This window comes from Eubalaena glacialis, chromosome 14, assembly GCF_028564815.1.
Source record: "Eubalaena glacialis isolate mEubGla1 chromosome 14, mEubGla1.1.hap2.+ XY, whole genome shotgun sequence".
Taxonomy (NCBI): Eukaryota; Metazoa; Chordata; class Mammalia; order Artiodactyla; family Balaenidae; genus Eubalaena; species Eubalaena glacialis.
Genome location: NC_083729.1, coordinates 59,249,868 through 59,261,823, shown reverse-complemented (window position 1 = coordinate 59,261,823; position 11,956 = coordinate 59,249,868). Strand labels below are relative to the sequence as shown.

The 11,956-nt window shown below is 35.3% G+C and overlaps 1 protein-coding gene across 5 annotated transcripts in view; it reads right to left on the bottom strand.

Annotated features, from left to right (window-relative positions):
* Positions 1-4,339: 4,339 nt before the first annotated feature.
* The window catches only part of APLF (aprataxin and PNKP like factor), a 100,144-nt gene continuing 92,527 nt past the window's right edge, over positions 4,340-11,956 (bottom strand). The window contains exon 9 of one of the 5 annotated variants that reach the window (XM_061210808.1): positions 4,340-4,823. In XM_061210808.1, coding sequence (XP_061066791.1) covers positions 4,621-4,823 — 203 coding nt within the window. In that variant the 3' untranslated portion in view covers positions 4,340-4,620. The remainder of the gene's footprint in view (positions 4,824-11,956) is intronic. The other 4 variants (XM_061210807.1, XM_061210811.1, XM_061210809.1 and 1 more) reach the window with 4 other exon arrangements.

The window sequence follows — 11,956 nt, the reverse complement described above, 5'->3', positions numbered from 1 at the left end:
TTGAATGGTACAGTGATCTAACTGAGTGGTTCTCAAAACACTGAGGCTTAAGACTCCTTTAACTCGTAAAAATTAGAGGACCCTGAAGAGCTTTTGTTTATGAGGGTCATATCTATACTTACCTGTTTTGAAATTATAATTGAGAAAATTTAAAATGTTTATTTGCTAATGCTTTTAAAAATAATAAATCCATTATACATAAACACAAACAATATATTTTATGGAAAATAATATTTTCATTTAGTGAAATGAGTGGCATTGTTTCACATTTTTATAATCTCTCATTTTGTAAATCTCTTTAATGCCTGGCTTCATAAAAGACAGATTCTCATGTTTGCTCTCGTATGTTGTTTTGCTCAAAGCATATAGAGAAAATTAGGCCTTATACAGATATACAGTTAGAAAAGGAAGTATTTTAATAGGCTTTTCAGATAATTGTGAATATTATTTTCAAAATGTCACCCAAAATAGACAGATAGCAGCTTCTGAGATGTTGGGTGCAATGTGTAACCTGAAATCATATTAATGAACTTTACAGACTCCGTTACACTAAGTTTCATTGGTCTATCTTATGCCTCGAATGGATCTTTTACCCATGCCTGATTTTATAACATACATTGGTCATTTGGAAAATAATGGCTTGCTCAGTTTTGCAGATCTCCTAAATGTGGACACATTTCATTGTATTATATCACCACCAATATCATCAGAAGAGTTTTTAAAGTTTTGGGAAGCTATCAAGCTCACAGCGACATACACAAGTTTTCTAAAATTCTAATTTTTTTCTTTGAAAGCTCTATTTTTACAATTATAACATATACTGTTGGTTGTTTTCCTTGAAAAAATAGGCTAAGTTCATTTTTGAGGAATTGTCTGCCACATACTCAAATTTGAATAACCACAGTATGTCTGCCAGTCACTCTTGAAGATAAAAATTGTGTTCCATGAAAAAAATCTGCTAGTTCAGATTGTAACTCAATCAGACAAAGGCTCTTCCTCAAGAATGAGACTGTATTTCAATATGCAGCAAGACAGGACATTTAAATTATACGCCAGCATTCCTTTCTCGGACTATTTCATTTCTACCCCTTATGCTATTTGCATACTCGCCTCACTGCCTTTGTGAGCTGACTGTAGACCCCATGTCCTTTTCTTCCTTGTATTCTCCACAGTGTTCGTTAGTCACTGTTACTGAATGAATAAATATCCTATCTTCCCAAATAGACTGTAAGGACATTGAAAACAGAAACTCTATGTTATTCTTCTTTGAATCACCAGCACCTAAGACAGGGTCTTGGGCACAACAGAGTACAACTGTGGTTGTTTATGATAATCAAGTTTATTATGTATATTATATCAAGATGGCCGGTAACGATCTCAGCAATAATTACTCTTTATCATTTTTCTTTCAATACCTACTGTAGAGGAGCAGCTTCATAAGTTAGGTTTGCAGATTGGCAGGAAGAAACCAAACACACATACACACACACGAAAGAGAAATTAATTGGAACAAGGTGGTCACACAGAGCAGGGTTGGATATAGCATGTTGGTGTGTGGTTTCCGCCTCCATGGGGTGTGTTGGTGACACTGAACTCTGCATAGATAAATCAGAAGAAAGTCACTATCCATTTATTGTCAGCTTTATATCACCATTCTGGAAAAATTATGCTCACAATCTATTTGCTTTCATTACAATGAATGTTTACAACCACTAGGATCTTCTAGTTCTAGAAATCAACAGTATCAACAAAGCCATCCTCAACCTGGGAGAAAAGCAGAATCAGCACCCATGTGTCACTGAAAAATCTTCATGTCTCCAGCTTCCCAAGGTCCCAGAAAACCCACCTCCCTTCAAGAAGTCAACAAAAATATCTGCTTTTAGAATTAAACATGTAGGTGAGAAATGTATATGTGGTCATTTTTAGCTTGAAGGAGGAGGCTGGGATATAGTTTAAATTCCATGAACACCACGATAGGGAGAGTTGGCTCTTATCCATGTTCAGGACAGCAATTAATTAAAGAATCAAGTTTTTGTTAATATTGCTTCTGAGCCCACAAATGTCATCAGTTTTCCCTCTATTTTGAGAATCATAGACTTAAATATAGTCCAATTACAAGGGGCAAATTTTTCTTACACTTTAGTCAATTGAGTTACATATTTATACCTTTGTTATACTCAAAAGTGTCTTCAGGATGATTATGAAAGGCATATCATACTATCCTTAAAAAACAGCTACCATGAGTTATCACATTACTTCCAGGAAGAATATATTCTGATATTGAATGCTTTTTTTTCTTTCTAAAAGACGAGTGTCACCTTTTGCATTTTTTTTTATAATACCCTTATTGAGATATATAATTCATACGCCATAAAATTCCCCCTTAGAAAGTATATAATTCAGCGGGCTTTAGTACATTTACAGAATTTTGCATCATCACCACTAATTTTAGGACATTTTTATCAATTCATAAAGAAAGTCTTCTATGCATTAGGAGTCACGCCCTACCCCCCTCCCTCCTCTAGACCCTGGCAACCACCGATCTACTTTCTGTCTCTATGGATTTGCCTATTTTGGATATTTCATATAAAAGAGTTTATACAATTTGTGGCCCTTTGTGTCTGGCTTCTTTCACTTACCATAAGGTTTCCAAGGTTTATCCATGCTGTAGCATGCTTCAATCCTTCAGTTCTTTTTTATGGCCAAAAAATATTTGGTTGTAGAGAAAGACCACATTTTGTTTATCCGTTCATCAGCTAATGGATATTTAGATGTCTCCACTTTTTGACTATTACGAATAATGCGTCTATGGACATTGTGTACAAGTTTTTACGTGGACACGTTTTTAATTCCTTTGGGATAGATCTATGAGTGGATCAAGAAACACTTTAAGGATTAAGTTAGTGCAAAATGAGAATAAGTTCAAAGAATTTTTTTCACAGGTTTCTCAAGCCCCCAAGACTAAAGGGACATTAGGAAAGAACATTAGTTCCTAAATAACAACAGAGAGAAAATCAGAATAATAGACAATGGAGAAATACTTACCTTTTCCTTGCTGTAATTTAAGTAAATTTTAATATTATACAATTTCTTGAAAACAAATTTAAAGACACTAAGAAAACAATTATAAATCTGTCTTGCTCTTTTTAGATATACATTTTTAGGTTCTTTTAGAATAGAAGATATTAGTGTTTAACAAGGAAACTTTTGGTTTATGATTTATGATTTCAATACTGTATCTGCGTTGTGTACATACCCAAATTAAAGATTCTAAACTATACTTCAAAGATTCTAAGTCATCTAAAATGAAGAGTATTACAGAGCCTAAAGTAGTTTAAGAACAGAGATACAGGGACTTCCCTGGTGGCACAGTGGTTAGGAATCCGTCTGCCAGTGTGGGGGACGTGGGTTTGATCCCTGGTCCGCGAAGATCCCACATGCCGTGGAGCAACTGGGCCCGTGCGCCACAACTACTGAGCCTGCGCTCTAGAGCCCGTGTGCCACAACTACTGAGCCTGCGCTCTAGAGCCCGTGTGCCACAACTACTGAAGCCTGCACACCTAGAGCCTGTGCTCTGCAACAAGAGAAGCCACCTCAGTAAGAAGCCTGTGCACCGCAACAGAGTAGCCACCGCTCACATCTAACGCAGCCAAAAAAAATTAATTAAAAAAAAAAAAGAACAGAGATACAGAGATACACTACATAAAATTGGAGAAGAAGTAGTTTCTTCTTGAAATAAAAGGCCAGCATCTTGAATGCTGGCAGACAACTTGCTACTTTCATCTGAGGATAAAGGAACTAATATCATTTGAGAAAATTATGGTTAAAAATAATTTCTTTATTCTTAATGTAAGGACAGCACATTGAGAGCTAAAATAATCAGGCAGGACTTCAGTTTGAAAAAGAAATGGTCAAATTCTTTGAGTTTTCCTAAATACTTTTAAACTCAGACATACAGTAAATTACAGAGTTGGGACACAAAATAACATCCCCAACATGGTGGACATTTCTCTTCTACAGTCTAGTTGAATCTATTTGCAGTATCCACTTGGTACTGATTTCCCTGTTTCAAAGAATAAAAGTGGTAAATGAAATTGCAAAGCTCACATCTAGGGTTCTAGAAAAAATAAAAGCCATTATATGATGGCTGTTATTTTTTAAAGCCTGGTTCTGCTTGAAGAATTACTTTAATAGGAATGAAAGAAGCATGCTTTCCCACCAATTATGTAATCTGCTTGGTTATACTGGCATAAGTATTCTATATAAAGACAGAATCTTTGGAAAAAAGAAAAGAGACCAATGTTTTGTGCAACCTATGGCTTTTACTTTTATTATAAACACACAAAGTACATGAAAAATATCAATTATTTCTTTTTAACTCTCTGTCTGCTTATTATTTCCAGATGCTTTAAATAGGATAGAAAAAGCAAAGCAACAAAACAAATTCCATCCACTACACTGAAGGCTGACATTTTAGTGTTTCACTTGTAAAGAGTCAATAGTAAAGTCATAACTATAAAAAGAAGGAAAACAATTATCACTTAAGTGCTTCCTTAGTTGCTGAATTATTTTTCCACAAAGAAATGGTAAATATGAGCCATATATTACTGCAGAGAAGAGTTACTTTTTTCTTTTCATAAACTTTTTTGCTTCCTTCAAAAGCTCTTCCATATCTTCCTTTTCTAGGTCTTCCTTTCCTGGTTGCCAGTCGGAATCTTCATCTGTTGGCTCATATTCTTCTTCCTCATCATCTATAATGCTGTCATTCAGGTTGTACTCACTGGGTTGCCCAACATTGTCATCTTCATCTGAAATGTTTCTCACTGAAAAACAGTTTAGTACATAACACGTCAATTGCCACTCAACCTGGGATTAGAAACATCTAACTGTAAAATATCCTTTTCTGCCAAGAAGAATTAATTTTACTTAATACAAAGCTAACTACTACAAATTTCTAGAAAGGGGGCTAAAGCTCTCATTTGTTATAATTCTAACTTTTTTTGAAACATTTGCTTAATTCTAACTTTTCCTACCATGAGGCTCCCAAGACTAAAATGTCCCCTGAGATTCATCATAATGGTTCCTTAATAATATCATAATCATATTCATGCTACCCTATCTTCCACTGTGGTAGAATGTATTTTTGTCCCAGTAATCCACTGTCGCTCCCTGTGATGTGATTCTATTTACCCACCCCCACTGACATCAGACTTGGCCAAAGAAAAGTGAGTGGAAGTAACAGCTTCCATGGAGAAGCTTTAAGGGCCTTTCTGTGGTTCTGCTATTGCCATTTCCCCTCTGCTAGGAGAACAGTGTATCCCAGATAGAGGCTGATCCTTCAGCCTGGATTCAGGATGAGAACACACATGAGACAGAGCCACAGCCAACATGCAGCTACATGCATGTAACATGAAGGAGAAATACACCTATTTATCGTTGTAAGGCACTAAAATTTGAGGACTGTTTGTTATCGCTGCAAACCTAGCACAATCTGATTGACACACCAGGGTTGTGACCAAATGAGGAAATATAAGCTTACATACTTTGGAAAATTTAGCTCATGCTTTAATAAGACTAGGATTACAGCCATTAGAATTTACAGATTTCTAAATAACATTATAATAGTAGAATTACAATTCTAGAATTCTTCTGTCTCAAAACTCATTTCTTCCCTCATCCTCCTCTGTTTTATTTTCTTTCCACAGTGAGCAACAGAGTTGGTTTAAAATAAGGCAGTGAGAGACTCTAGGATGATGTGGAGCATTTAAGAAACAGGTAGGAAGATTCTATCTGGAAATCTTCTGAATGGAAGAGGACAATCCCTGTGATGAAGAGCAAATGTATGGGTTAAAAATGTTTGTACTTTTGTATATGCTTTAGCTAACTTCTTCCTAAAACGTTCATATGTAATAGATATAACTTAAATGAAAGTTAAGAAATTTGATGGGGAAAAAATTTGATGGGAGAATGATGACAAAGGAAGTAATTTATCTGTCTTCTTAACTTCCATAGCCCAGACAATTATATTTTTCTTAATAATCACTACTCATTCCAAGAGGATTTGAGATAGCTTATAACAGTAATAATGAGACAATAAAAATACAAATAAAAGTAGAAACTAAGAACAAAGAAAGCAGAATATATGTCAACCTCAATTTTTAACATAATTCATATAAATTGAGCATCAAATTTCTCCCCGAGTTTCTTGATAGCCAAGGCTAAAAAGGCTACATAATAATTTGCACAATTCTCATTAGCATAAGAAGCACACCAGTTCCTTACGGGAAGTCTGGCATTATATCTATTTTTGTACACTTCTTATCTCCTGTAAGCATCCTGAGGGCATGTTTTATGTCTAACTAATCTTGACTCCCCATATAACTTTTATGATAGAATTCAATTGAAAAACATTTAGAGGGTAGTTTGCAGATGGGGAAGGGAGTGAGGAGGGAAGAACAGCAGTATTTCTGTTCTTGTCCATTTTACTCTTGGAAGTATCTCGTATATATAACTAATGACATCTCAATAAAGAGTTTCCTTTCAAATTCTGAAATTATCTTAGCAGATTTATAAGAAAAATATATATAAAGCTGAAACAACTTCAGGTTCTCCTACTTTATTGGCTGTTCCTTCTCCATTTCCTTTGCTGGATCTTCCTCATCTTTCCAACCACTAAATTTTGGAGTGCCCAAATTTCAGGTTGGGACCTCTTCTCTAACATACTCCTTAGAATGATTCCACCTAGTTATATATCCTAAATTCCCAAATTTATTATACCTTAAGCTCTGACCATTGCCTAAATTCCAGACTCATTTATCTCACTATGTATTATCTCTACTTGGTGACTAACAGAAATCTGAAACTCAACATTTCCAGAACAAAACTCTTGAGGTATTTCACCCAAATCTGGTCATTCTCTTATCAATCCTGAATGTATAACTCCTCTAACTTTCTAACCTTCCAGCTGCTTTGGCAAGAAATCTTGGAGTTACCCATGAATATCCTCTGTAATATTTAATATGTCAAAAGATCCTATTGGCTGTACTGTCAAAATACATCCACCACTTCTCACATCACTCCAATACCCTGGTCCCTATACCACCATTTTCTTCCTGGTCTAATCCAATATCCTCCTAACTGGGTTCCCTACTTCCACTCTTATCTGTTCTCCACAAAGAAGTCAGAAAACCTTCCAATAGCTTTTTATCTCACTCTAAATAAGATCTGAAGTCCTCATTTGTAGCTCTTGGCCTCCAAGACCCTACAAAACTGGCTCACTTCTAGCTTTTCTGATCTCATCTACCATTCTTCACTTACACTTTGTTCCAATCCTACCCTCTCTTCGTTGCTCCTTGAATAGTCCAAGCAGGATCATCTCCAGGGCTTTTGAAGCACCATTCCCATTGCCTGGCATACTCTTCCCTCAGAGAATCACCTGCTTGCTCTCTCCTTCAGCCCTCTGCTCTGATGTCAAATTAACAGAGTCCTTCTTTTACTGTTCTATCTGAAATGGGACCTGCCCCCCACCCCCATGCACACCCTTGCCATTCTGTCCTCTTACAAAGCTTTATTTTTCTTCTTAGCAATTATCACTACATGACATGATATAATTGTTAACATGCGCACTGTCCACTTTCGTGAAATACTACAAAAGCAAGGCTTTGTCTCTATTGTATCCTCAGCTCCTACAACAGTGCCTAACACGTACAAGGCACTTTATATACATATATTTGTTAAATATATGAATGAACAAATGAACCATTTGCGAATCAACTGCTGAACACCTTTAGTTTACAGAAACCCTTCTTATTTCAACCTACACTTTTAATCACGAGCCTGCCTGTCAACACAATGTATTACATTAAAGACTTTTATTTAAATCCTGCTAATTGAAGGAGCTTTAAGTCTCAATGAATGCTGGAAATCTTTAGCAACTTACTGGGTAGGCTCATTTGTTCAAGCGATAAGGATGTATTAATCAGAAGACTTACACTTGTTTCATCAAAAATTTGTTTTTCTCTATCAAATTATCATTACACTTGATGTTTACGTAAACATCACATTAATGTTCTTTTAACAGGAGGTTCAGAATCTGAAAAAACCATAGGTAACAGAACTCAATGTAGCTGGTAGTCAAACTCCAGAACGGGTACTTTGTGCTTTAAGTGAAAGCACCTGAAGAGCCAAAGTCCTGATAAGGGCAAGTCAGTGCCAGAACTCAGCTCTGTGTCCTTTGTTAGTGGTCCCAGGTCGACATTTCAGGCTTTTGAATGCTGACATCTTTGTGGAATCAATTAAGTGGGCCCTCTTGTAGCAAATTCTGTAGTAGTGACTTTAAATATTCCACAATACAAATGCCATCCAGATGGGAGGGGTTTTTTTTTTTAAGTGCTGAAGGTATTTTTAGAGAAATAAGTTTCTGCCTTTCAGTGTAACTGGGCCATAGAGATAACGAAACTTTACTTCCTTGGAAAATGCTCTGAATCAGCGCACCTGTTGATCTGAATTATTTCATGATTTCCTGAATCGTGGGAATAATCTCAGGAGGCATGGTTCTGAAATAAATATGACTAGCACCTAACCTAGGAATAAAATGTCTGTCTTTACCATAACAATTAGTAAGTTTTTATGCAAAGGGAATTCAGAGAAAGCAAGAGAAAACACCCGTGGAAGTATTTTCTGAGCAAGCTGAAGCATGGTATCTGAATATCTGGATTTAAAGTGATGAAGCCAGTAAAGTTCATATAAACCCTCCTGTTTGCTACACACAAATTTCAAAGAAAGCCTCTCAGACAAGGAAGCTTGTTGGTTAGAAAATCAGACAACTCAGTCATGGGAGTTACATCATAGAAGATCCCAAGCCAAGACCCCAAAAGTGTACACAGAACACCATGGTTAGTGAAAAGCTTACTGAAGTACAAAAATAACAGGAGAGGGAGTAGTAGCTGTTTAATGTTTTTAATCAATAGCAAAAAATAATTTTTGTAGTTTTATTTTTTGTAGTTGTGACTTCCAACAGATTTCCACAGAATTAAATAGTGTAATACCGTTTTTGAAAAAATAAGAGCCTACATTTAGCATTTTCTTACATTGCAGCTACCTTATTTGAAATATAATTGTTGAGCATGTCTAAGAAATCAGAAGTGAGCTTGTTTCTTCCAAATCAAGGTGAGCTTGGAAGGAATAATTTTTCCTCTATCTTCACATAAGTCACTTTTAAGTTTCTAGCTGCTAGTTTCTGCTGTTTTTATGTGGTGTTCCATTCCCCTCCCCCAACAAGAAGTCTCTTTAAAAAATAGCATGGTTTAAGAAAAAGAGATAGACTAGGAGGGTAGAAGTATAAAGATCTGCGTCATGAAGCCCATGACAATGAACAAGGCATTTAATGGAATTTATCTTTTTATCTGTTAATCAAAGGATGTTGATTAAATGACCTCAAATATCCTTTCCAACTCCAAAGTTCTAATTTTAAGGACAAAGCAGGAATTTTCATTTTCTCTACAGGAATATGAAATGTAGAGACAGGCTGACAGCTTGACTACTTGAAAGCAGCACAAGAGAAATAAGCTGTCACTTTTTAAAAAAAACTGATGGGTAACACTGTTCTACCATAATAATGAAAAATAACAACCTCTAGAAAAAGTAACAAACTCTTTAACATATTTGAAACAACATGCTATTAACTATTTGGTATTAGGATATGGTAATTTCTGACTTTTCTATTTATGCAGAGGAATTTATAATAACAGAATGACAACTCTGAAGTTTGTATACAATATTTCCTGTACAATTTAAATTTCACCATCAAAGTCTTATCCCAAGAACCAAGTCTGCAGAGCTACTGAAGAGTATACTGTGTCACATGCATGCTGGAAGATTTTTACATGGAGAAAAAAATCTTTCCAAATTGCTGATTTTCTCCAAATAGTTTTCTGGTAATAGGCAATAATAAGACAGATGTCTCATTACAGCTTAACATCAATAATTCTCCAGGTTTTATTTTCCTTTCTTTTCCAGTATATCTTAGGACTAGTTAGGATAATAATTTTCATTTAAGTGAAAAAATACTTTAGCCCAGTATCTCTAAAGATGAAAGCTTACTACACACTATAAGAATAAACATTTTTAAATGCCTCATTTTACTACTAAAGACCAAGCTACTAGTTGGGTATTCATATTTTAACTTCGGGAAAGCAGTTTGTGCAGGTCTGATCCACTTTATTATACATTAAGTTTATTTCTTTTTTAAAACACCATTGCATTAGCCTTTTTTATGTTCCAAAATCTTTCAGGTTTCCCCACAGTAAGCAGCAGTTTACAGAATCTCATTTAAGTTTCACCAACCTTCCTGAATAGCTTTCTTTCTAGATCTTTTAATTTCTACTTCTGAAAAGAAAAAAGTCTACATAAGCACATGTGTGCATACAACTGCAGAACTAGAGAAATATGAAAATAGCTATCAGTAGGACATTCTAAATTTTGAGCCATGAATGGTACTGATCACCTAGAATCATGTCTATCACATAATAATCAAAGCCAGAAAGAATGACTCCAATAATCAGGAAATAAAATGCTGATGATAATTTCTTTCAAATGCTGTCAACAAGTAAGGTAGCTAAGAAAGTTTAAAATAAAATTTTCCTGGCATTGATTACTCTTGTATTCAATACGTTGTGCTAAAACTGCAGCACTATGAAAAAGTGTGGAAAGTTAGTGAAATTTTAAACCAATTAGATATACAAGGAGCTTAACAGATGACAGCAGTCAAACCTACAAAAATCGGAATACACTGCATAAACTGTTACATGTGTGGAAGAACTTTACAAACTGAAGTGTTTTAGGAGTGTTACAAATCAGAAATTAAATAATAAGAATTTCATGTATTTATTCTGTATTATAAAATTCTATAGTATTTGGTATATAGTATATGGGTCTATATTAACTTTTATTGTTTTATTATGTATTTATGATACCCCACCTCAAATTTAACGTGTTAAAAAAAAACCCCACAAACTACCTAGTTCTTCCTCCCGATCTCTATTATCATCTCCAGTCTCCTGATCATTTGTACTTTAATTTTCAGTCATTCCTATTTCCTTTACCTCATCCCACCCCCCACACCACAACCAATCAGCTGGCAAATCCTACTCACTCTTCCTTCAAAATCTCACCTGCATCCAATCCTATCTTCCTACTTCCATGGTAGCCTAGTTCTGGTCCTTTATTCAACTACCTAACTAATCTCCAGAAGGCTTCCCCTACTCTAATTCAGACTGCTCATCATCAGGGGTAAAATACTGGCTCACAATTATTTGTCAGTGCACATACCTCTTTGGTCTAGCTTTCAAGAGCTTCTATAATCTGACCTCAATACATCCCTTTAGTATCATTCACAGTAACTACAGAGACTCTCCCTGTCAGTTAAACTGATCCACCTTCTAACTCCAAACACAACTTTCCATTTTCTACTCAATGTCCTTGACTGATCTATTATTCACTTTGTCTGGGATGTCCTATACCCACCCACGCAAAGCTAAGAAACAAAGATAATTGAAATCCTACCATCTTAAAGACCAACTTAAAATTCCCTTATCAAGTTTACCCTGATAAACCCTGGCAAAAAGTGCTCCATCCCTTTCCTCCAAGATTTTAGAGCATCTCACCCCAAGCATGTAGAGCCAGAGCTGGTTCTCATGTATCTCTGTAACTTTGCTCACTTGGAAGACACATAATAAATGAATAAATGAGTGAATGAGTAAATGAATTGTTACATAAATCAGATTAAGATCTTGGGTAATGTTAAATTTTAAAGATTTGGGAAATAAGAAAAACAAGTATGTTAGAGTTTTATTTTAGATATCTTTAAATTAAGAAATATGAGACCTCAACATTTAATATTTTAAATACCCCAGACACCTTAATTTATAGGTTTTTAGAGTAGGAAGAGATATTCTGA